The sequence below is a fragment of the Notothenia coriiceps genome, unplaced genomic scaffold (genome assembly GCF_000735185.1).
Source record: "Notothenia coriiceps isolate Sejong01 unplaced genomic scaffold, NC01 NC01_scaffold00019001, whole genome shotgun sequence".
Lineage (NCBI taxonomy): Eukaryota > Metazoa > Chordata > Actinopteri > Perciformes > Nototheniidae > Notothenia > Notothenia coriiceps.
The window spans coordinates 746,684-773,451 of NW_011351702.1; the positions used below are offsets into that span (position 1 = coordinate 746,684).

The 26,768-nt window shown below is 39.5% G+C and overlaps 1 protein-coding gene across 1 annotated transcript; it reads left to right on the forward strand.

Moving 5' to 3' along the window:
* Nucleotides 1–702: 702 nt before the first annotated feature.
* On the forward strand, nucleotides 703–19,611 carry col9a3 (collagen, type IX, alpha 3). The gene is made up of 24 exons (XM_010778457.1): nucleotides 703–1,044; nucleotides 1,877–1,945; nucleotides 3,243–3,278; nucleotides 3,958–4,029; nucleotides 4,229–4,282; nucleotides 6,037–6,072; nucleotides 7,461–7,484; nucleotides 7,688–7,741; nucleotides 8,802–8,855; nucleotides 9,041–9,082; nucleotides 9,181–9,237; nucleotides 9,347–9,400; nucleotides 9,747–9,800; nucleotides 9,956–10,009; nucleotides 10,123–10,176; nucleotides 10,302–10,355; nucleotides 10,434–10,487; nucleotides 10,578–10,631; nucleotides 10,734–10,787; nucleotides 10,894–10,938; nucleotides 11,029–11,082; nucleotides 11,208–11,261; nucleotides 11,853–11,906; nucleotides 19,567–19,611. Exons 1-24 carry the CDS (start codon nucleotides 979–981, stop codon nucleotides 19,609–19,611), a joined length of 1,248 nt encoding a protein of 415 aa, XP_010776759.1. The 5' UTR covers nucleotides 703–978.
* The last annotated feature ends 7,157 nt before the right edge of the window (nucleotides 19,612–26,768 follow it).

Sequence of the window (26,768 nt, forward strand, 5' to 3'; positions counted from 1 at the left end):
TGTTTGATGCACAGTTCCTTCCTATCTATCTATAGCTTTACCCACTTCCTGTACGGAGGACCATAAATCAATGTTTAACACTTTATATTGATTTATTTTAAAATTAGATTAAGAATACTGAGATTAAGCTTCTTGCATTTTGAGTTATGGTTGGATAAGCTATTCCTCTTTTATGTAGTTTTGGACAAAACATTTGCACATGTGCCTCAAAAGTAGGATGATGTGCCTCATCTGAGGTAATCAGTTTGTCGATTGACAGAAAATATATATTTTGTTAGCACAATACGATATTCAATTGTCAAAGGAGCTAATTTATTGTGATCACTTGTTTTATGTGATGGTAAACTATTGGTATTGACAGTTTATCTGACTTGAACTTGTGAGACATTGTACCTTTTCAGTGTTTCCTGAGATGTCATAAACTAGACTCCAGATAATCTACAGTGGTCACCTGGTAGGGGGATCTGATGAAGACATGATGTTGAATTGCATTATGGGAAATGTAGGATCATACTTTCTTGAGAGTTTTAGCTTGTTTGGCCTGGTCTGTATAATAGTCTTTTTCATTATGGGAGTAGCCCTTTAACTCCTTGAATCCACACAGTACCCCTAACGAATTCTAATTCTGAGGTTTTGGCACTTTCTAATTGGTCAAAGCATGGACCCCTGCATATTTCTAACATGTTTAGCTCAGCCCACTTTCTAGGTGCCCGAAATTTGTTTTTCCTGAGCTGTGTGTCTCCCTCACTCTCCTCCTCACCTCTTCACCCCCTCACCCCTGTGTGCAGTCAGTGCTCCACATTGAGTTCAGCCCCTTCGGCTGGAGGCTCGGGTTTATCTGGACGCAAGGAGGAAGCCATTCAGGAGCTTTGCACCGCGAGGTAAAGAGAGGATCCGTGCCGTCACACGGGGGGAGAGAGAGGAACGGTTACCGGGGATTTGACCTTTTCCGCATAATCTCGGGTTTATTGAGGAGCCATGGCGGTGTTCTCTGCGCTTTGGGTGCTCTTACTGTGCCAGCTTTTATCATCATCCTCAGCCCAGGTAAGGATTGCATCCCTTCATTTAGCTGGCTGCATCTTATCTTAATGGTGATGTTTGCTTATGCTGGTACCGTTTAATGTTCATTAACTTGCAGAACTGTCACCTGTGGGCCCATATATTGATAATTCATGTGTTGATGGTGATGACAGTCGCTCTCTTTTACAGCTGTTCAAGCCTTGACCTGCATGCTTGATACTTTCCAACATAAAACCTGATGCTTGCTCTGATATTTAGTAGCTACTCTTGTACAATTATCTTTGAGTGGATGTTAGTGGTATTTTGTCTCTCAGGTTTTGCAGGCCTATCTTTCTCTCTCCCATATCAGCCTAATTGTGTGCAGGGTGGCTGTAACTTTCGCACTGTTTGGTGAAGTTGGGGTTATTTTTTCCTCTGAACCTGTGGAATGCACGAATTGGAGATCAGTGCCCCTGCGCACAATGCCACCTCTGTTCACTCCGGCTCCCTGAAGCAGGGGCTCAATCGGAAGGACCTCAGCAAAAAATAACAAGTTTATTTTGTTTGGATGACAATTATTACTGATTTATTTTAATCATCATCAAAAAGTAGTATTAGAAATGTACTGTAGCCTTCTTTTAGTGGATAAGTAGAGATGTAAAGCTTAGGTACACTTGGCATGGTTTGCATTGAATTGAAGATCTCTAGTTACTTTTTTAGAAATATTAACACATTTTATTATCATGGTTGATGCGAAAGTACACCAAAAATTCCTCATCTTCTCTATGTTATGTCACACCACCACTAACCCATGTCATTTATACAGTATTTTTGACATGGAGAGGATGCATGATTTTGATAAATTGTTTTCTTGCAGAGACCGGGCCCCAGAGGAGCCACCGGGCCACAAGGAACCCCAGGGCCGGACGGAAAGGATGGCACCGATGTGAGTTGACTTGATTGCAAAAGCTTATGTTTACTTTAAATGAATGTGCCTTCTTATAATGTCTGCTTCATTGAAATTAAACCAACTCCTGTGAGTAGATCAAACAAATGTGTATCAACTCTTTTAAGTGGGGGTTTTATTTTGTGATGAATTAACTTGGTCTTATTTTATGAAAATATTGGATGTCGAGTTACATATCAAAACGTTTTAAAAGTATTTGTAAATCTGCGCCACAGTCTCTAAAGTTACAGTTTGCACTGAGTTGTGCTCAGTGGCTTCACATCTTTGTCTTGTAGTATTAAGAACAATCCCCCCAGTTACTACTGGAGACCAAGTGTTTTCATTGTGCATAAATGTGGCTGAAATGTCTCTAGATGTTACTTTTTATCTCATTGACTCCTCCCCCAAAGCCCCTCCTACACGCATTAAATCATAACCATGCATAACAGGTAGGCAGGGTTTAAGTGTGTCAACTGAATCAACATGTATGGTTGAAAGGAATTGAAAAACAGCTTAGATTGTAATCATAAAGGGGATGGCTTTGCTTCTTCTTTATTTGGCCATATTAACTCAGACAGTATCATATCAGTGAGCTTGATTTCTGTAGTCAAAATTGTCTTGTCAATTAATGCCGACAATACAGTAACAATCAAATGAAATGCAAGGGATATTACTGTTAAACAAAGTTAGCTGTTATAGAGGGTGTTGGTATATGGTTAACAATTTAGGTGACGAAAGGAAATGTAATTATGGGTTAGCCAAGTGAAAAGAAAACTTTGTTAACAAGGTAAACCCTTTATGTCCTTGACATTTATATCTTTGATTTTTGACAAACTTTTTCTGTTAAATGAAGAGCGACATTGTATATATTGTATAGCCTTTTCAGGAAGTCTTTAGTTGTGATTATTTTTGTGACTGCTCTAAAGTTTGGGCACACAGAGGGCCCATTCATACATTCCCCAACCCGGTGAGACCCTCTAGAGTTTCTCCTCACACCTCCTCCCCGCTCCTCAGCCCCCTGCACAAACCAAACTGAAGCCTTCATCATGTGAGCGGTTTAGTGGTGTTTGTTCTTCCCCCAGTCGCTGCAGAAGCTAAACAGCATATCCTTTTTACTTGGGCTCACTGCTTTAGGTTCTGTTGTTGGTATAACACTAAAGCTATTGAGGGATTTTATCCAGAAAACTCTGTCTTTACAGTTGAACACTGTCGTCTCTGGAAGTATTTGGATGAATGAATGAATATAATGCACATTTTGTCAGGCTATACTAAATATTCTTTCCTTTTTCATTAACAGGGCAAAGATGGACCTGCTGGACTGCCGGGGAAAGCCGTAAGTTTAACCAACTAGTCAAGTCAGTTTTATTTAGTTACTGAATTTAAATAATTAAAGTAATGTCAACCGCATAACGCTATTTATATTTTAGTTGAACAATCCTCTTGACTTAGAAATATAACAGTGTTTAATAAGTGCAACCTGTATCAGTGTGCCAAGTTTAAAAAAGAAAAGAAAACAACCTTCACCAGCAGTGTACACATTAATAAAACCCTGATACAGACTGTTGTCTTTCACACATAGCAAAGTGCATTGCAATGAACCAGGGCCCAACGGGAAGGTGTGTATTCTATGAAAATATAATATACAATAGAAATAATGAAATCCAGAAAAAAAAAGTACAAGAAAAAATAAGAAAAACACTATTCCCCACTGCTCTCCCACTACTACCCTGCCCTCTGACAGGTATAATTACAATGCCCTCCCCCTTTTCTGAGTCCTTCTCCCCCCTGACAATTTTCTGTACAGTCCCTTTATGTAGCCAAAAAACCCACACATTTCTCCAAACCTTCAATCCTTTAATCTTTATTCTGATAAGGAAACACTCTCATAAAGTGCTTTTTCTTTTAAGGGAGCATTTCATGTTATTCATATTAATAAAAATAAAAGCCCAATTGTTCAGTTGGCTGGATAACTGATTTCTTGTGCACTAATCTTTAAATCCATATCTGTGTAGGGTCCCAAAGGGAAAGCAGCAATATCAGGGGAAGCAGGAAAACCAGGCCTGCCAGGACTACCAGGAGTGGATGTAAGTGTTTAATTCACACAAACACACAGACAGCCCTTATACTACCAACACACCACCTTTTGTCCATGTCAGTCCATTTAAGGATGAAATGCCTACTAGTCTCTGTTACTAAAGTGAAATGACTATCGATTGATGTTTAAAATAACACGAGTAGAGCACGAGGCAGTGATGTTTACAGAGATATTTGCTTGCTCTTCAGGGTTTGACAGGTCCTGATGGCCCTGCTGGGAAGGATGGACCCCATGGGGAAGCAGTAAGTGTGTTCAGTCTTTTGATCTTGCCGAGGATACACCTAAAGTTGCACCCAATTTAGTTTTTAAGAGCTTATCCACTTTAGCCTGCCAATCAACCAGTTGAAGTCAGCCACGAGTAAGATACATGTGTGCAGAAACATGTGTATTTGATGCTGCTGTATGAAGCTGTTTATAGGGGGGGGTCTAACAGGGACAAGACCAGTGTTTCAGCACTGATTTGTCGAGACGGTTCTCCCTCCTGGTGGGATTATTTTTAATGAGGGATCAGAATCAGATTTATTCCTTGCTGCTTCCCTAATCCGGCCTGGAATGCCAAATGTTTCCCACCAACCTGTGAGACTGTAGGGGAAGATCTGCTGCTCCGACGCTGAGTGAAGGTGAAAGTGCACCAACAGGACTTTTATTTCTCACATAAAACATTAAGTTATACAAGTATAAATATTGAGGGACTTCTGCTGTAAAGCTGAAAACTCACTGTCAAGACAGATAACGCCCCTGGCTTCTCAACTAATTATCCAACCTAATGAGGAAACTGGCGTCAACCAGTGTCCGTAATTACTCAGATTACTGCAGTGTCACGGCTGGGTCATGGTGCAGGATCACAGTGAAAGAGTTGTTTGAGACGGAGCATAAGCTGGTGCTAAGCAGTAATCAGCTAACAACAATGACTGTTCATTTTCTCATCACAATTCAGATTAGGTCATGTATTCCAGGTCACTTCAGGCTACCTCACATCCATTTGTTTGTAATTTGTGTGCCTCAGTGTACTTTGTTGTCTAGTTTGCACACTGAGGAATGCAGAGAAAGAATAACAGCACTGCGTTAGGACTGTTTTCTTTTGCCCTCTCACTTCTGAGACAGCACAAATACAGCTGTGAAGGAGGTAAGCAAAGAGATACAGAAGGAAGATAAATGGTAATGGGGGGGTTAGTCTGGAGAATAAGGGGCTCACACAAAACCACAATGTAATAGTTTTTTCTAGGAACGATTTTGTAGGAGTCGTTTGTTTTTACTGACCGAAATAATTTATGGAACATTACCTGAAATTAGGAAAGGAAAGAAGAAGATGTACACCGAACAAGTATCCGAGCCAAAATACTTGGAGATTGCCTGATAACTTAATGTGTAAGGAGAGGTTTCTTTAAGAGAAAGACAAATTATGTTTTAATTGATTGCAATATTTGCCAAATATTTGTGATCTTCCACTTATTTATGAGCTATAGCAGAAGTCCAAGCTTCCAATTTTTCATTAATTGATTATTACCTTTATTAATTTATTGGCAAAACGCCATTTGATATTACACGTTTTCCAGCGCTGACTGACTTTAAACCTATGTTAAGGTCTTTTATAGAACACAAGATAGCGTAATATAATGCAACAACTCCTTTTCTCTTATTGTGTCTTTAGGTGGAACTAGTAGTTATGTCAGGCACAACACACGCCTAGCATACGCTAAGCCTCATAGAAAAAACCCTGACAAAAACTAAATAATGCCGTTAAATGAAAGCCCCGATTGGTAGGCTGAAATCGTGCAAAACCGTCAACCGTTTAATCCGTCAACTATAGTTTTAATTGTACAAAGCAAAACATGTCTCCACATAGGCTACTCTTTGCCTAAAATATATATTTAATTTAATGTTACATCCACACATGGATCAGCGTTATGTTCAAAGAGTTATACATTTCAAGGTTCCTTTTTGGTTTGATTGTGTCCGAGAGGTTAATTGTGAGATTTTGCCTTGTTCTCTCCAGGGTGACGCTGGACCTCCCGGGCCAACTGGAGCTCCTGTAAGTACCCCACATACTATGCATCACCTAATAAACATCACAGAGATTCTCAGCAGTTGCTCCTTAATTCCTCTGATGTGTAACATAGTTACAGTGACCATATTATATTTATTTCAAATAAGAGTGCCTGCTAATGTTTTAGGATGTTTAACAAAGCTCACCCTCTATGTCATCCAAACTCCGGTATACAACAGATTAAAAACCATTAAACCACGCACACAATTGTTGGATGTGAACAAAGAACAACATTTAATGTGTGTGGTGTTAACTATGATGATAGTAGTAATAAACAACACGATCATTTCTTTCTAAGACCAATTCTGCCCCTGTAAAATCAGGCCTGATATAAACGAGGTTCATGTAGCCCCCGAATGATATACAATTGACACTTACCGTCTGAATAGCACACAACAATCTGAGCCCAGGTCAGAAACCACTTCCTTCAAAAAACTTATGGTGAATCTTCCAAAAAAAAGTCAACCAGACCCAAGAATAGCAGCTCTGGAAACAAAGAGTGCAGCTGAACCAGCACACAGCTGCAACACTTCAACTTATCAGCCAAACCACCAACACCTGCACCGACCTGCAGCACATGGCGAGGCTTTGTTACAACCACTTGGCCGTAACAAAAGGGAGACACTTCATATGAATATTAGAAAAAAACAGCTACATTTCATAAAATGAAACCATTTTAGAACAGATTGTAAGCTGACAATAATATTTGTACTGTGGTGTTGGAATCAGTAGCATGTTTGATGCATAGTGGAAAATGTGTGTGTGCCAGTGTTGCAAATAGGTTTAGATAATCAGTGAGCTGCAGGCAAGGGCCTAATATCGGTAGGGGCATAACAACAACAACAACAACAACATTGTATCTACAGGGAAATAAATTATTTACACATTAATAGATCAACCACTACAATGGCCTACCATTTTTTCTATATTACCAATTTCCAAATAAATGTTTGCTGCAGTTCAGGCCATAAGGGAAATGGACTGGGTTCACACAGGATTGGAGGGGCAACAACGCACATCTCGCAGATCTCTTTAAATACAGTTTGCTCAGATATTGGTGGGGAAAATTCAGATTTAACCAAATATTATAAACAAACCTTTGTCTACAGGGTGAGTAGAGACACAGGTTATCAACAAGTTCAACTCCAAATGACACCACGGTCATCACAAGGACACATTATATATAATCTGCAGTTTGCTCTGATCTAACTGGACTGTAAAAGTGTATATCTAGCTCACAGCAATAACCTGAGGTAACCTTCAAAGCGGATTCAATGCGGCAACTCATCACGTGGTGGATATTGATGCTGTGAGTAAATCTAATCATCCCCTTGGTGTTTGTGACTTAATTTGCCTTCCTGTGTCTTCCGTAGGGCAGAGGGAGACCAGGCGCTGCAGTGAGTACACATTACTCTCTCTTTATATCACTCCTATGTGCAGAAAGATGGAGATTGTGATGTATTTGTATCGTCTTTATATAAAACAATAGCTTCTTTGCATCCTGAAAAAGTATTCTTATACTATTACAAAATAGTCACTCTGATTGTGTGATACATCGTATACTTTGATGTCATGCCAACACGGTGTCTTTTGTTTTCAGGGACTTCCTGGAACCAACGGGTTGTCAGGCGGAGTCGGACCCTACGGTTCAGCGGTGAGTATCTGTCTGACCTCTACAATTACACTTCCTGGAGGAGTCACATCCTTTTCAATGAGATGGAAAAATAATTTGAGTTATATATTATTAATGCATATATAATTCGATACCTGATTTGCTACAGAAAACTTAATTTAGGTGAAAATGTGCAGCAATAAACATACACAATCCTCCACTGTAAAAACAGTAGATGTGATAGTGATTGAGATCCAGGTGTTTTTTTTATTTTTATCTCAGCTAAACATTGCCCTAAATGACTAAATAACATAACGAGAAAATAAGATAAACCACTGAAGAGGAAGGACAATTTAGTATTATTTGGCTCGGCTCGACTGGATCATACTTTATTTTGATCAATAAATGCTTATACTTGCTCAATTTCCGTAGATGCGAAAGTATTATTTGCAATAGTGTGAAATGATTTTATTGTCTGGGTCAGAATTCATCTTTAAGTCTGGGTTAGCATTAGAAATACAGTCCCCAAACGGGTACTATACTATACAGAGATACAACAAATATTTACCACCTTTTTATAATGTGATTTGTAATTTAAGAAGTTAGAGTTCCCCTCCAAAGATGTAAAGACTTGCTTGGAATAATAATTTGTGTCTGGTGTGTGTTTTTCCACACAACAGCCTTGTTAAACATTATACTGTGACTTTGTCTCCCCTGTTGAGGAATTCAGAATCAATATGCACATATTTTTGATTTAAAAGCTTTACTAACAAGATATATCCTACTTCCCTGAAAAGTCTGCTGTCAGTGTGCTTGAGGTTTTCAATTTGCATACCATTACAAGTTGCAGTGTCACTAAACTGCTCAGAGGTACAAGTTATAAACTCAGATTTAAGGAGAGCACAGAGAAACTTTACCACTTTTTAATTGTAGAAAAGGAGTTCAATTGTCACCTGTTTAGGTGGATGGCAAAGTGTCACTCTCAAAGTGCAACTGATTGTTATAACTGAGACCAGATGACCTTGCTCAGCTGAGACTTTGATAAATGAAAAGATGAAAGTTCTCTATCAACTCATCTTGGTGCTATCTATCTGATTCTCAGGGTCCCGAGGGTCTTCCAGGTCTTCCCGGACCATCTGGTCCTGATGGACCACCAGTAAGTGCAGCTATCATGAATCACTGGTGCTGCTGGTACTATGTGATCATTGAGTCTGATAATCTGCTGTTTGCTGTTACACAAGATTTTCCCAATTTGGAATGAATGTCTGTTCTTCACAGAGGCAGGGATGTGTCAAAATGTTTCAAATGTTAATGTGTGTTGTTAATCCTCCCTCTCTTCAGGGTCTTCCTGGTACTCTTCAGGATCTTAGCGGGGACCTTCTGGTAAGTTTTCAATCACGCACCTGTGAGAGCATCATAATGAGAGCAAGCTGAAGAAGCATACGATGAGTTGCTCAATGTGTCTTCTCTGTCCTCTGCAGTGTCCTGCTATCTGCCCCTCTGGTCCCTCTGGTCCTTCTGGTATGCCAGGATTCAAGGTAATCCACTTTCTGTCATGGTTGTTGTTTGATCGTTGTCACCTTGCAGTCTCACAACACATGTCTTCTTTTACACTCATCATGTCTGTATTCTATTCTGCTCTTATAGGGTCACACAGGGCACAAAGGGGACAAGGGAGAGTTTGGGAAAAATGGAGAGAAGGTGAGTTCATTATGCAACAAATATATATATATGTTGTCTGCTATCAGTAATATAGGTTATAAAATAGAACCAGCCGTGTGCACAGTATTGTTTTTCATTGTTTTTTCTACATCAGCTGAGGAGGTCAGTTTTTCGGTCCGATTTGGTTTGAGGAAAAAACTGTTAGCTTGAATTAAACATGGTGGAAGGTGTTTGCATCGATCCTAATCATGGCGTAGTTACAGAAATCATGTTTAACTTTAGTTAACATTAACATATAGGGCATGGGCTTGGCAAAGGTCTTCGCTCACCGAGTGCCCTTCTAGTTACTGAACAACTTATCCTAACTTTCTTCCTCTGTCTCTAGGGTGACGCTGGACCATCCGGCCCACCAGGTATTCATGGCACCGTGGGTCTGCAGGTGAGTTACATAAAGATTATTCACAAGATTTTTCATGCATTGCCCACAAAGAAGTTTGGTCCATCAGTATATTTAGTACAGCTTACCCAGGAAGTTTTGAGACACAATCTGAGTTGTTTATGATGTTTTAAAATGCCTCTGATGTTGTGTTTCAGGGTCCACGTGGTCTCAGAGGTTTACAAGGCATAATGGGATCTGTAGGAGGCAGAGTAAGTTATTTTTTTAGAATGACCACCTTATTCAGCTTCTTATCAGTCACAATGCAGCCACCTAAAATATGTGTACTTACAGTTGGATTCCTTTGACCTCTCTTTGTCTCTAGGGCCTGCCTGGTTTCAGAGGAAAACACGGCATTGTCGGCGTCATTGGAAAGACAGTGAGTCTCTCCTTGTTTGTACCACATCTGCAAAAAAAAAAAAGTCTTTGGTGGTAATTAACAGCCAGGATACACGGCTGGTCCCATCAATGAATAGCTGTTTGTGTTTCATCTGATGTCTCCAGGGTGACGTCGGAGAAAGCGGACCTCAGGGATTCAGAGGACCCAAAGGAGGAATTGTAAGAAGAAGACTTTAATTAAGCTTCACAAGTATATACAAAGAAGTATACATGACACGTTAATGTATCTTTCAACAGGGTAAAATTGGTCCCAAAGGAGGCCCTGGAGGATCCGGACCCAAAGGAGAGCCTGTGAGTGTTGTATATCTGTCTATGAATTATACATTTCTAATACACACCACCTCTCAGTAACATGAGGATCATATTTGATGTTTTCTACAGGGTATTCCTGGCAGAGATGGCAAAGATGGTTCTCAAGGATTAGATGGCGAGAAGGTAAGTTGCACCAATTTCGTTCTGTTTTCTTTAGGCTTTGTTGAAAATCCAAATAAATTGATTGTGTGATTGAAACTGATGTCAATGTTTTTGTGCTGATAGGGTGATGCTGGTCGCCATGGGGTTGTTGGAGAAAAAGGACCAAATGGACTTCCTGTGAGCATTTTGAAATAGACTTGGATGTTCCCTGATGAATTACAATAAAGAGAATAGTTGAAAAACATTCTCCAGTCTAAGTAGCGGTTTGATTCTTCTGTTACAGGGTCTTCAAGGAAGGGCTGGAACAAAGGGGTCTAAAGGAGGAGTTGTGAGTATTACAACAAAGTAGAAACAAGAGTGTAAACTGACTAGAGGACCATGCAGGACGACTTTAATGTTCTCCCTTCTTTGAAATCAGGGTGACTCAGGAAAAGGCGGTGAGACGGGACCCTCTGGAGAGCCAGGTATTCCTGTATGTATCTGATGGGTTTCTTTGGGGGGGGTATTATCAGGTCACAGTTTCTTTGACATGTCACTTAACCCCACTATGTTGCGTCTGGACTCTAAACCTTCCTCACCATCTGTCCTCTCCTTTAGGGTGACATCGGCATCCCAGGAGAGAGGGGGTTATCAGGAGCCAGAGGAGTGGCTGTAAGTTAATGTCCACACTACAGACTAAGTTGTATATGTGGTCAAATTGCTGCACTGCTTATTTAGCTAGAAGTAATTCATAAGCATCTACTTCATGGAATTTATAAATAATAATTTGCTTCATTTGGGAGCCAATTCATTAGACTTGCTGCTGCACAGATGGTCTGCTGAATTCAACCCATTTATAGACTTTCCAACATTTTGACGTGCGCTGTGCTAATAACCAGCATGAATATAAAGAGCATCTATCTTAGACCACAATGCATAGCAGCATACAGCTAAAATACAAGTAGAAAAATGCAGGATAATAAACTACTGCCCTTCAGGGTTAAAGATATTCCACTGCAGCTGATACAGTCGCTTGCTAAGTTAGTAATGAAGGGCCAGTGATGAGAGCAGGTATTCATAAAAGAGGAATTTATAAACAGGGAGGTCATTGTTTTTCACATCCAGCCCTGTGGCGAAGAAAAAATGAGATAAAACAACATGGGAATTACACTTCTCTCGAACACGGCACTGCATAGCATGCTGCCCTCCACCTACTGTAAGCTCTTCATGGTTTCATGACATGACTATATCTGTGTCCAACAGGGAGGAATTGGACCAGTGGGCAACGCTGGATCCCAGGGAGTGAAAGGTTTCCAGGTCAGTTGTACGACATTATCAACTATTATCAGGTTATTTTTTATATCTTTTGGGTAAACTCACTGTGTGTGTGTGTGTGTGTGTGTGTGTGTGTGTGTGTGTGTGTGTGTGTGTGTGTGTGNTACATTACTATATGTGCTATGGAACAAATACCATGGTACTATAAAATATACCATGGTACTATCTGTCAAAAAATACTGTGGTACATGTACCGTGGTAAATATACCATGGTACTATGTTACGAGTACTATGGTAACATTTCATATGGCTGTTGGAGGGCTTGATAACCCACTACCCCTGGCAACATAACAATTACCATGGTAAATACATATGTTCTTGTATTTGTGTAACACCTGTATCAAACTGTAGATACTGTAGAATGTACAATGGTAGGCTATATCAAATAAAAATAATGGACTGAGGCAAATACAAATAATACATGGACTCAACATGTATTTACATGTATTAACATTTTTAGTTTATACTACCGAACATACAATATTGCGTGAAAAAACATAATGGCCTAACGTGGCCGAACAAATTGATTTTTTAAAAATGTTTTCCTTTTGAGGATCTTCGCCGAGTTGGAGAGTTTCTGGCGTATGTAGCCCTTGATCTCCGCCTCTGTCTTCTCTTTGAAGACAGATTTAACTTCACCTAAAGAGAGAAAGAAATAAAGAAAAGGGGAATTAACAGATGAAGAAACAAATTACAAAAACAAACAGACAGTCAGGTAGACAGCAGGGATGCAAACTCATCAGGTATGAAAAAGGTGACAAGGATCCAAGCCCCCCGACCACCCCAACCCACGGAAAATCGGCTTTAAATTTAGGAATAACAGATGATTTTAGCAGTCAGAACAACTAAAGCAGCAGTGTCACTGCTGCTTTAGTTGTTCTGACTGCTAAAATCATCTGTTATTCCTAAATTTAAAGCCGATTTTCCGTGGGTTGGGGTGGTCGGGGGGCTTGGATCCTNTGTAGGGGCTCCTGTGATGATTCGGCTGATAACGAAAGCCTCGGCTGGTGTTGTTCATGTGTGCCGTCTTCACCCGCGGACTCGGAGAGATAGAGGGGTTTCACTGAGAGGGAGCTGGCCATGTCTCTAAATAAATCACAACATTGATTTATGAGTGCAGCAGGTCTCAACACACACACACACACACACACACACACACACACACACACACACACACACACACACACACACACACACACACACACACACACACACACACACACAGTTAAACCATGAGTACACTATGCGCAATTCCACTTCACTTCTACAGAGAGAGCACAGCTTTGGGCTTTCCTCCTTCAAACTACTTTTTAAGGTATTATTCAGTCCACTGTTACTCTAAACTCAAACATACTTAATACGGACAGCATCTTAAGAAGGAAACAAACTTCAAAGTGGAGAAAGGACTTTTTGAATGAAAACCAATCACTCTGTATTTCAGTTTGAACCATAGACTGGGTTTGATCATGAAAGTAACTGCCTGTTTGAGTAAAATGATTGATATTGTGGAAGGCGTGTGGTGCAGTGGGTTGTGCGTTGGTGTTCGGATCACGGGGTCACAGGTTCAAACCCCACTGCAGTCAGCATGTCATTGTGTCCCTGGGCAAGACACTTCACCCCAAATTGGTCCTGTGGGGCAGTATTGAGTATGTAAGTCGCTTTGGATAAAAACGTCTAACAAGTGACATGTAATGTAATGTATTGGGAAGTTTCTGTCCCACCACACAGTGACGTTTTAACATAGAAGTGGTGAGTAACTTCCTCGCCGGGACAGCAGCAGATAAACAGAGAGGAAGTAATAAATTCTCCCCGTAGTGCCTGTTTATGTTCACCGTTATGAGCCGTTGTATTATTATTACCACTACTGTTATCTTGCTGTGCGGCAGGGTATACTGCCTTTGTTTCACATATGCGTTTTTTTATGAAAACCAATAATGTTTTACTAACTAGAGTAATATTTATTTTGCGTCTGACACAAATAAGTCCCAGCAAAGACGAATAACTTTCTTCGTTAAAGTGAGGTGTTGCAGGAAGATGTTGCTTGTTGCTGCAAATATCAGCTCCCTAAAAAGGTCAGAAGCTCGGGCCGCAGCCTTATATCAGGAAGACAGTTCAACCTAAATCTGTAATCAACAGTTTTCTGGAACAGACCCAGGAATCTAGACATATCCAAAGATTCACCCCTAACTTGATCACCTGAAAAACATTAAACCTGCAAGGACAGAGGAAAGACATTGCATTAAAGCAAAGTCTTGATGCCTTAACAAGAAGTATGAGCGAACTAACGCAGAGTTAATAGAATACCGTTCAGAATGTAACCTGTAATTAAGGCATGCACAATATGAGAGAAGCTTGCGATAATTTTGTTGAATATTGCAATAATGTAATATTATTGTAATTGCAAAACTTTTATATAACTTGGGATAAATAAATGGATATAAAAATGAACTCAGTTCTCCCTTACTCCTGCTTTTATGTTTACAGTGAAAATGCATTCAATTGCTTGTTGATAAAAAATAAAAAAGGGTAACTATTTCAAAAGAAAATAGACCCCAATTTAAAAATGAAGTGACATTTGAATGTGCAGTTTTCAACTGATAACTCTTTCAACCAATTAAAATAAATTCCTGAGTGCAATATCGCAGACTATCAGATGTGTTTGTTGCACAAGTTGATCTTACAATGTAATGTAGAGGACTCAGTCATGAATAAAATTAAAATTCTTCTTTTTTTTTTTACTTTGCTTGACCCCCAGTCGGCTTGTACTGCTTGCATGAAGTCACCCTGGAGCAGTACTGACTTCACGAAAAGCAACTCCTGTTAAGAAGTATTTTTAGATTAATGATGTATGATTACTGTCTGCATTTTTTTAACAGCAGTACTTTAAAAAGCTCACTCTGCGATCCATTAAATTAACCAAAGACCTTTTAAATGAGGCAAATCAAAGAGCGAGCGAACAATTAATACCGCTCTGAGAATAGCATCAGCTGAGCTGACACAAAATCTAAAGCTCAGTAGCGAGCAGCGGTCCAGATTAACCCGATAACTCAAGGGAGGAAAAAGTGAAGACTAGAAAACTTAAGCATGCTGAGAAAGGTTCTTAGCTAATTAATTCATATAATGTATCCATGTATGATAATATCCAGTAGGTCTATATAGAGAGTGTGTGTATTTTTAAGGAAGCAGCTTTCAATCTTATCTTAACAACAACACGCCACATTGATAGTGGCTTGAATGTGTTTTCATTTCAGCTATAGTTTTGTTGATGCTCGGGAAATGTCTTATCATACACACATACACACACAAATCTCAAACAGCAGCTTGCATGCGCTGACTGGGATTTTGCTTGTTTCATCCTTTTGATCAGGAAAAAATTTCAAAATGAATGTGAAGTGTTTGAAAGTCTTCTTAATGTTCAAAGTAACTGCAACCAGAGAAAAATAATGTACCTGGGATAGATGGAGGCTAAAAAAAACAAAGCAGCTGGAGTTGTCAGCAATTCTACTATCAGTGCAGACATTATGGAAAATTAGCCAGAGCAGAAAGAAAGGACAAAGCAAGGCTGGTCTGTTCTTTTAATGTTCTGAAAGCCGATACAATAACTGTGCTTTCATTTATGGGATTTTTCAGCGGCCTTCTTCGTCCATCCTTGTAATTTTATTTTTTCATCTTTGTAGAGAATAGTGAATGCATATATTACCCTTCACTGTTGAGCGGGTGTGTTTTAATGAGTATTATCTCTGCATGCAAGGTTTATAAAATTATATTCAAACTTAACAGGAACTGCACAGTTCTGAAATGGCATCGATTAGTGTGTGATATTTCAAAGCCACATTTAACAAAGGCTGCTATCATCCAGCCTTTTTCTTTTGGATGGGAGAACTTTGTGGGATTCACAGCAGAAAACAATGTGATAGTCGACTGAAAGGTCTCCTCAGCTGCAGACGGACAAAGCGGATAGATTTGAAATCTCCGACATCACCTCTGTACCCAAGCTCAATGCTGCACTATTCAGTTTCATTTATGATCCGAAATGCTGTCCTTTTCCGTTTCCTTAGAGAAACATGCCGAGGATCAAAAGGAGGATCACTAGAAGTTATATTTCCTCGAGTCACATCTGATTCAACATGAATTGTTATACTTATTTATTTTCCAGACTAAATCACAATTTTTTTTAATGAGTTTAAGGAATAAAAAAGTGCTTTAAGAGTGTTTTATCAGTCAAAGCATGCTTGCGTTAAACTGAATCAGATGGGTATACTGTGTAAATAACGCAGACGCAGCTAACAGTGCTATTTGCACCTGGGCTACACATTAGATACTGTTTTGGATGTCGAGGTATTTATGGTATAACTTCATTCCCTTGTGCTGTTGCGTCACATTTTAATTCCCCTATGGTGGATGTATAAAGGCACATCTTATCTTAAGCGTTAGCTAATCTTAGAAGAAGTCTGCTAATTGGACCATTTCATTTGAATTATACAAACAGTGAGAAAACATACTTTGTTGGAAAGGGTATATTTTGTGTTTAATGTATCTTACCTTTTATAGTTGTATCATTATTAAAGATATTGCGCGATTCTGGATCATCGTGAATCCCCCTTTTGAGCGTAGGCGTCTCGCTTTACGGCATGAAGTGACGATGTTTACGTATCTTTGGGGGTGGGTGTAAATAGCCGAATAGCTGCCATGTGTCTATTTTCACCCGGGTGCAAATAGACACTCCGTATAAACAAATTCATATTTAAAAAGGTTGTAGCAGCCATTGCAAAGTCCTAGCAAGCAATTTTAAACAATTGTGTCGCCTCATGAGGGAAGGTAAGATATTCAAATATATATTGAAGAGATAGAAAATGTCTCATGTGTTTGCAGTTTAAAGACAGAGGGGAAAGCAATATAAAGGTAGAAGCACTAAATGGTGATAGAAATAAGCCAAAGAAGCCAAACAGACGTAAAAAAGCAAACTCTCTAATTAAACTGTACTCATTAACAAAAGAATAAAAGTTATTTTTTTCATATACTGTATATATAAAAGGCTGGAGTCATGCAACTGAACAAATCCAAAAAGTGCAATGTTTTTCCTCCATTGTGAGGGAAATAAATCAGTGCCTGGTGGGAAACACTGACTGTCTCACATTAGTGTCCCACAAGCATCTGCTCAGTTATAGTTTTGCCTCATTATTGAGTTTATATTCCTTTTTTATCACCTCTATGCGTCACTTTTTGTGGTGTAATTTTCAAGAAGGCTTGCAGTTCTTGCTTATGGCTCAAACGTTACAGAAATCAAATTAAAAACATTTATTCTCTCCAGTTTAGTGGTAATCTGTTATTGGGCGACCTGAGCTTTATAAAGTGAAAACACTTGGTGTATGTCGTGTGCCCGGTGTTGAGTTTGAGAAGTGAGAAAGTCCTCGGCATTATGTTCTTCCTTTCATGTCATGTAGTTTTGTCATGCATATTTATATTGTGGAAGCTGGTGAGAGATGTGTTTATATGAATACATAAGAGAGAAACAGAAGGGTCTTGTACGTTGTCAAAAAGTGTGCTACAGCAAGTGTCGTGTTTAAAGTTTCATGACAAAGGCTAGGGCCTAAATCAAATTGCTTGAATAGTATATCAGACAAGCAAAAGAAACAACCACTATGGGAAAAACTGAACAATCGTAATGTGTCAAAATCAACAAGCTCATCCCATAAACATAATCACTTGGTTAGAGCTCTTATGGGGCAACGGTAAACACAGTATACCACTTAGAGACCATTTCAGCAGGCTCAGTGCATCCTCACAGTCAGACTACAGCGGAGTCAGTCATTCGAACACGATGCTTATCTGCAGCTCTCTGCTGCCAACGTTGCTCTGTCATGCAAAGTGGTGCCAACTTCCATGAAGTATTCAAAATCTGTTTATGTGCTGTCAGAATCAGGAGCTTCAACCTGTGAGGTTCATCCATGAAAAAATGGAAATGAACCCTCTGGCTTAAAAAGATTGAAAAAAAAAAACACAACCTGTAATAAAACAAGAATAAATTACCTGTGCCCTTAGCTTTTAAAATGGAATATGGGGAAAACACATTTGCATGTTGCAATTAAATGAAAAGTCGAAAAAAAGGTTGATAATGTGCTTGAGCCGAGTAGACTAATTTGGAGAGTATAGCAGGTTATGTATATTGCGTATTATATAAAGTTTTATTTAGTAGCAATATGCCACCAGCTCCTCCTCTCACACCACCTCCTCTTTGCTCGTCTCCTTGTCTCCTGTGCTCCTACTCGTATGTGAACAGAGCTCTGAGGGTTCACTGAAGATCACATCTGAAAGAGAAGCCACTGGGTGCATACGCTATCGGCTGCTGCTCCGTGTGTGGAGATGTGGCATTTCAAAGAAGACGAGCTCACGTGTTAAAAAAAGACGAGGTTTAAGGAGGGGTGGGGGGGCAGTCGAGCGACAAAAGTACGTCAGCGTACCGTGCGCCAACAAAGTGCCTTGCGCCTGCCTGCTGTGGGGGGTGGGGGGTGGGGGGATGCGACCTGTCAGAGAGTGAGGGGGCTGGCTGAATGACTTCACATCACCCTTTCAGCTCCAGCAACTTCCCATTTATATTGTAATGCAAATCCATGGCCTGTCCCAGATGGTGCTTTTCCAGCATCGTGGGTGCATAGAAATATGATTATTTATCCCAAGCACTTCTAAAGTCTTTAATGCACCGTCCTCCGTCTGCTTCAATGCCCTCCTTCCACTGGCAACGCTTTAAAGTCTTTGCAGTATGATGCGTCCCTCCCCGATGGTAAAAGAGCTCAAAAATAGGAATAATAGATACATTTGGGGAGAACTTAACAAGGGAGTTCCTCGGAAATTACAGAAAAGTAGGAGATAAACACACCTTAGTACATAAGTCAAGGAAAGAGGGAGAGAGAAAAAAGACGTAGGTAGATCATTTTCTTGGCTGAGCATTAGGCTAAGAGGAATAAGCAGTAATTCTCATGTCTCTAAAGTGCTTTTAATCACCTCGGCTGAGCAAAATATAGTCCACAAGCCCCTATCAGTGCAGAACATCATGTTCCTAAAAGCACTGAATAAATTCGCCCATCTCTGCCCATGTGTGAAATGGAGACAACCTTTTTTTTGCTGCATATATCAAACAGCTCTGAATGTGTTTTGTACAATGGGGCTGTATTTTGGAGCTGTTTTTTAAGGAGATATGACTGAAGTATAACAATAGATAATGGAACTTCAAGGAATATTATATATCACTTATCTGAGTCATAAATATGCCGCCTTTGGAAATGTTTTTTATCTCCTCTAAAAGAATGTACAAGTCCATTTTTAATGCGAAAGCACTTTGTATTCATTCTTGATGGGATCATCTGAGCGAGGTTATGCACAATAGCATAAACAGCAGAGCTGGAGGTTTATAAGAGGGGAGCAGGCACATCCTGAGGGACTGAGTGTGCTGCAAACAGCTGTGTACTATAACGCGCTTCATTATAATGTCAGCATTTCTATACTTTCATCATAATGCCTTCACCAATCTGTCGCATGCCTCAGAAGCATTCAGGTAGCACTTGACTTGACACTTCCTACACACAGTAATTAAATCAGATCAACTCCTGCAACCCCTGCCACCTCATTATATGTGTTCTGACAGGCATTTATCTCCAACTTCAGCAGCCTTGACACAAAGTTTGAGTAAGCAGAGAGAAAAAGATACACTGAATTGTGAGGTTAACATGAAGACGATGGCTAGCAGTCAAAGTCTGCAGGTGGTGTAGCATGGGGACACTATTTTCCATCACATTAATCATTCTCAATTCAATTGAAATAAAGAAAGAATCATTTATTTTAATCCTCTACTGCCGTTTTCCAAAGCCTTGGTTTCAGTTTATCGTAAGGATGTCACCTAAAGCTCTGGTCAAGTCTGGTCATGCCGAAAAAACATCTGTATTTAGTTGAACAGGAGCGTATGTTGTTAGAAATTAAAATGTATTCCAATGATTGTATTTGAACCCCAGGGAAAAATGTTAACTGTTTATGGTTCAAGCGGAAATCTATACTGAAAATAGAACAGAAGGTTTGTTGGGATATTAAGTAGCCTAAAAAGGTTGCATTTGTATACATTTATTGAATAAGAAATCTATAAAAATCAGTTAAGCTCTTCTGGATATTTGCATTCACCTTTTTCTGCGTAGGCCTCGTAGCTCCTCTGTAAAGCTCAGACAGATATCCAAACATCAACAAAGTTGCTTTTTCAAACATCTTTCTATAACTAACCCTTCAGAATACCTTTTAAATGCTTTTATTATTTGGCTGTGCAGTACTAGAACAAGAATATAATCAAACAGTGTTTCCGCTGTAAGACTGGCTTTGTATCTGTGACCTTGGCGGTTTTGCATGTTCAGCACAATGTGAAGGAGGCGGGTCAATTCACATCCGGAAACAAATGAAGGGGAAGTTAATATCAATCTAACTGCGTCACATTAATGCAAAAATGCAGATACATTTTTGGCGCAGATGTTTTATTTAAGCATACCTGCATGATATATACATAATTGTTTGGATTCCTAGTTGATCCAAACACATCTCCTCACTCTCAGTCTAGCCATGCAGATCGTTTTATTCTCCGATGTGTTCGGATGTTTGCTGCTGAAACTTCTGCCATGACCTCAATATGATGGAGGTGAGCAGAATTTTGTTTTTGCAGCTGAAAACATGAAAAACAAACTTAAATTTGAAGGGAAGAATCTACAACTTTCAAAAGAAAAATACTGATTACTGAGGGTCATCCAAAAACCTTGGCATCAACAGCAAGAAAGTATTCCCAATGAAAACTGTTATATGTAACGTATACCTGTGCTTTAATGGTTTCTAATATTGTAAATAGCATTATGTTCAGGGGATTAAAGCGTCGTCATGGGTTTGACATGTGAAATACACCATGAGTTTGTCAACTATTAGCAGCCTGTTTAGAATTCAGCGTCACGAACACTAGACAACATGTTGACACCACAGACAATTTAAAATGTTCTGTAAATCTGAATGCAGCTGCCTATTTCAAAAACAAACATGCCTTATTTTTCTCAGGCTTTCCAAATAGAGCAAATTAAAGTCAATCTAACTTTGAGCAAATGTAAATGGCTTAATGGAGCTGTCCTCTGTAATTGCTCCACTCAGTCAAGCATTCATTAGGAGCTGGGGAGGTTGGCTACTCTGCACTGTTTATACATAAAGCTCAATAGATTTTCTCCTCAAACAACTTGCACTTCACTTCAGATTCTCCCCGTGTGATTTCTTCTTTCTGTGAGCCACAAAACAAAAATATTTACAACCTCTTTGAAGGGAACCTGACATATATTTTAACCTACGATTAGGTTTTGAATCACAAGTGTCATCACAAAATGATGTTGATTGCTTGTTCAATGATACATTATTTGCAGATATCACAAAGTCTGCACCGATACAACTTTTATTGAATTACTTCAGGGGTCTGCAATCAATATGAGACATTTAAAAAAGGGGTTACATTTATATAAATGTATCTCAAATGTGATTTGACAGGTTTGTTATTTGTCTCTCTTCCAGACATTAACGTAAATAAATAGTTATTAATCGATTACCTCTGTGCTATCTGTCTTTCTGCCTGGCGCTCGGATGCTTGCACTGTTTAGAAATAAGGTACACCCATGCCCAATTTAAAATAAATGCTCATCTTATCAGTCCAGATCAATGGATTGTTCCACCCCTATCTTGATCTCATGGTTTCATTTACCGTTGGTGGAGCTGCAATCATAGCACAACCCAAACAGGGTTCAGATAAACTACAGTATGTCCCGGTGTTTCCAAAAGAGAGCAGAAAACGAAGGAAAACCGAATGTCACAGTAACTTCCATTCATAGAAGGGGTGGTGAATTTCATCACTTCTAAAAGCACAAGTAATCAAATCCATTTCAGCCCCTTTTCCCATACCTGACCACAATACAAATTGCAGAATAAAACACTGCCAACCGCTTCAGCTGAAATCACAAGCTCTCTTGCCGATTAGGTTTTTTTCTTTTTTCCTTCTTTCAAAACCAATTGTTTTCCACAAGAGGCGAGACTAAAACTAACATCTTTATTCAATGATCCGGCCATCAGAGATTATTGTGTTCATCACGCCTGGCCTGTTGTCATCCACATCCCTCTCCAAACAGTTTACCTGCCCACACAAAGAGCAGCAGTTGGCCCTAAGCCTGGATGGTCCCCATAGTTTCATGTTGTTCACCATCTGTGCTCAAGGCAAAACCTCACTAGGGCCATTAAAGTGAAGGGCCAATGAAAGAGATGAGCCTGGGAGGTGACTGGGAGGTTAATGCAGCGGCTACTCCGCAGAGCACAGTTAGAGAGGACGGCGGACACAGAAATACAGTTTGTATAAAGGACATTGGTAGTGGAGTGTGTGGAGGTCGCAGCTGACATTTCCGTTAGCCCCACCCCCCTTAGTTACTGTTGCTATGCCTGTCAAGCTTTCTGTTCTGGCGCAGCACATAATGCCATTTTCGATCATATCAGTGGCACTTTTTCCACTCGAAAAATTTGCAACATCCTCAACAATGTAGACAAAAGAGAAAAAGGCAATCCTACTTTGAAGGGAAAGTTAGAGGGAAAAAAAGAAATACGGAGCCGCGGGCTGGAAGATGCAGACAGCAGCATCCTCACCAGCTCATGTTCATAGAAGACATGGAAATGAAGGAGCATCAGGGTAGAGCCCTTGTGTCAGAGTACAATATTGTAAATAAACTTTTAATTGAAATATTGTTTGTTTTATAAGGAATCTTGGGTGGTTTGAAAACTTAATGTAGAACATTATACTTGGACAAGCAACAGTCGAAAGATTACATTTGTAATAACCGTGTTGTTTGGCAGACGTTATGCTATCACAGTTTGGCAGAAGTTGCTGGAGTGGAAACTTCCTCAAACCAAACAAACAGCAGGACAGACTTACTCTGTTTTTACTCCAAACTCTGACATGCCAGCACCTTGGTTACCATGCAGGGGAATTTTAGTGTTTTTAAAGAGGCCCTATTATGCTTTTTGTGGTTTATCCTTTCCTGTATGTTTTTGTGCATGTACATGGTCTGAAAAGGCTAAAATCCCTACGTGACACCACTTTATAACACTTGGCTTCTATGGGTTAGCGCTCCAACACATTGTACATGATAAGCTAAGGGGTGGGACATCTCTAAGCGGTTGACCAATCACAACAGAGTCGACCAGCTAACCAATCTGAGCAGACTGGGCTCTGGTTTCAGACAGAGGGTGAAAAGAAGCGCTGCAGCACAGGCAGTGTGAGACAAAATAGAGACCTTTTTGAACATTAAAGCATGTAAACATGTCACAGTAAAGGCACAACACCCAAATATGGAACCTAAAAAGGAGCATAATAATAGGGCCTCTTTAAATGACCTGTACCTACGATGCAGTTAGCTCCTAGCATGCACAGTAACTCTTGAAATAACTCTTAGTACTCGACAATAAGCTATTAGGCCTTGCAGGCTAATTTCCTCATTTAATTAAGGACCCTAATGCAAAATGAACATAACAGTTTCAAGGGAAATTATACAGAAAAATAAATATATATTTCCAGCTACACACCGATTATGTTTACTCGGATACACAAACGAATAAAGAAACAAGACAATAGTTATATTTATTGGAGTGTGATCAGATTTTGTGAGAAACAAATAGTTAGTATGTGCTTATTATTATCAATTTAGACATTGTTATTGCACATCCCAATGTCAAGATGAATACATTGATAAGATTATAATTAAAGACGATCAATTATAACATTAACCTATTGCTTGAGCAGCTTATATTAGAGATAGAAACCTGATTTAATCCATTGATAACACTATTGCTGTATTGTAAATGTTTTGGTTATGGACAACGCCCCCAAACTGTTAAAAGGCTGAATATCTGTCAAACATAAGACCTATGCAGACTGCTTTAAAGTTGAAATGTCTGAAGTTAAAGGCCTCGTAACGGTTTCAAAGCCATGATTGGTCAGTCGCTGTTCAGGTTGACCAATTCATTTGTCAAAATTAGGAGATTAGGCAACTCTTACACAAATAAATAGTTAAAAACATAGGAGAGGATAGATTTAGAGGCAGTCTGGAGCTGAAAACGAACGAAATAAAGCTACCAGGGAAACATAATAATCCCCAAACACAACGAAACAAACCTTAATCCATATAGTATGGCATCGCCTGCAGCTTCTTACTACAGTTGTTTCTTTGTTTTAGGAGGTTTGATCACCCAAAGCCCAAACAAAGTGAGAACACGGTGTGTGTGTGTGTGTGTGTGTGTGTGTGTGTGTGTGTGTGTGAGTGTGAGAGAGAGAGAGTGTGTGTGTGTGTGTGTGTGTGTGTGTGTGTGTGTGTGTGTGTGTGTGAAAATGAGAGAGTGTGTGTGGGTGTGTGTGTGTGTGTGTGTGTGTGTGTGTGTGTGTGTGTGTGTGTGTGTTCAAACAGCAGGAAGTGCAGCATCACCATCTACAGGCCAGAAGTGAGGCGACACTCCGGAGCCGTATCAACAGCTGCCTTTTACATAGTGCCTGCTCACACTGTAGACACACATTGTGCCTACAAACACCACTTTCAGAATCAATTACTCACACTCTGCAGGTCACAGAACAGTTCATTACTGTTCAATTAACAGTGAATGTTCAATACAGAGCCCATTACAGGGGAAAAGTTTCACCCTTCGTGCCAAGACAACAGGAGAACGAGTATGACACTTTAATGATACTATTAAAAGATGAGCGAGAGATGAGTGCAAGCAAATAAATTAAAGCTGAATATGATGAGCTGTATGAAGTGACAGAGAGAAAGTTTTGACATTAGAGTAACTAACGATGAAGCTGGCTTTTAATTGTATTGATCAACTGCATCCCATTACCCTGACTTGCTATTCATCTCACGTAGATCCATAATATCATTATGATCTCTGCTAATGCCATTTATTTTAAATCTAAATAACAAATGTAGAAGCTGCATGTTTTTTTTAAGGTAGTTCAGTTCTGCATCAGTTAAAGTCTCTGCTATAATTAGGTCACACCTTTTCATGTCTTTCTTCCAGGAAATTATTCCAGCAGAACACACTTCTGGTAAACTCCTCAACTTCTTCCAGATTTGGATGTATTGTTTATTTTCTCCACTTTCACTATATTTACTTTTCTACATTCCCCGGATTCTGCCACACAAGTGGAAATCCACAGCACTTTCTTCAAGTTTCAGATTAAATACAAGAAAAGACTGAAATGACAAAAACACTTTTGAACTAAACAATTATGACCAAATAGTTCATTGTGCAACTAGATGCACAGGTTGTAGAACATTAACCACTTGTTTGGTTATTCTAGAAAACACATATAGGCTACTCTACCAGACTGCCTTAAATAATAACTAATGAAACAAATATGTTTCATCAACGGCTGAAAACTCCTGTTGTAGCGTTTTCCAAAACTTCCCATTTAAAAAATAAAATCTTTATACATGTGGTCCATTTCTAAAGATGTATATCTTCTGTACAAACTATAGAAAGACACAAGCATTATCTTTCAAGACAGACGCATACTGAATCTGCAATCTGCCCACGAATCACCGCTGACTAATGATGAGTGGCTAAATGTTACCATCTTTTATCTTCGTTACTGCAGCGACTCTCAGAAAGAAGACGTTTTGATGGAGCTAATTGATTACTTCTACATAGATACGAGCCTTGTATTCTTCTGACAGTTGCTATTAGCTGCTATTTTTGTGGTGAAGAGAACAATGACAGATCAGGTTCAAGATAACCTTGTTAGCAGAGCGATTAATGCAGTCGTTATGTAAAAATTATAATGGGATTTAGATAAATAACTAACAGGTTTCTATGTTAGAATCTGTCCGTTTAGACATTTAAAGAGCAAACTCATGTTTATTAAAAACAATCATATTTTAAAGAACTGTGGAATAAAACAGCAACATGAATATATTGTGAGGCTGAAAGCCATAAATCAAGCAGGAGACAATGAAAGTGTCAAAGTGTTGAATTATTTCAGGGAACATTGCATGTTTGATCACAGCTTTGAATCTCCTGTGAAAGCACATTTCCTTCTTCAAATACTCCCTGCAGAGCGCGGCCTCACAGTGAAAAATAAGAGAGAAAGAGCGACAAGAGAAAGTGTGCTGGCAAGTACCGGCTCCCCTGGCGTCTTTTCCAGCACACAGCCAAGACGGCCATATTGTGTCTCTAAACAAATCGAATAGTTGGCAGTGTGACAAGAAAGTCTCTGTGGTGCTCAGATTCACCGAGTCAGCACGACTGAACGCCTTCGTTCCCAGGTCACCGCATGCAGCAGCCGGCAGGGAGCCTCCGTCGTGTTTACCCAACTGCTGCATGGCAACTGTGTCATTAGGCCTCTATAAAATAGAAACATTGATTACTTTGTGATAAGGTTCTTTTTTAACTTAATGCAGTCCATCTCCAGTTCTTTCCAATTCATTAAGTTAAATTGTTACTAAAGATTCCCGCTGGATTGAGTCTGAGCCTTATATTTAATTTAAAGAATAGACGTTTATCCGGGCTCGAGGGTCTCACAGATCTCCCTGTAGATCTACTCCACAAGAACAGAAACGCACAAAAACACAGAACAGAACAGTCTCATGACTTGCACCTTCCAAACCAATCCTTTTCATCTTCTGGCAGTTGATACAATTATTGTTTGGTCTATAAAACATGCACAAATGTTCCACAGAACTAAATGTCTTTTTTACCTAAACAATGACATAAAAAGGATCAAATTAGCAGCAACAAAAAAGAACATTAAACGAC

Excerpts from the sequence above, each read along its gene's own strand:
- col9a3 (XM_010778457.1), top strand. The coding sequence starts at position 979 with ATGGCGGTGTTCTCTGCGCTTTGGGTGCTCTTACTGTGCCAGCTTTTA. Across the intron at positions 3,279-3,957 it reads CTGGACTGCCGGGGAAAGCC|GGTCCCAAAGGGAAAGCAGC; the intron begins GTAAGTTTAACC and ends ATATCTGTGTAG. Across the intron at positions 6,073-7,460 it reads CCGGGCCAACTGGAGCTCCT|GGCAGAGGGAGACCAGGCGC; the intron begins GTAAGTACCCCA and ends TGTCTTCCGTAG.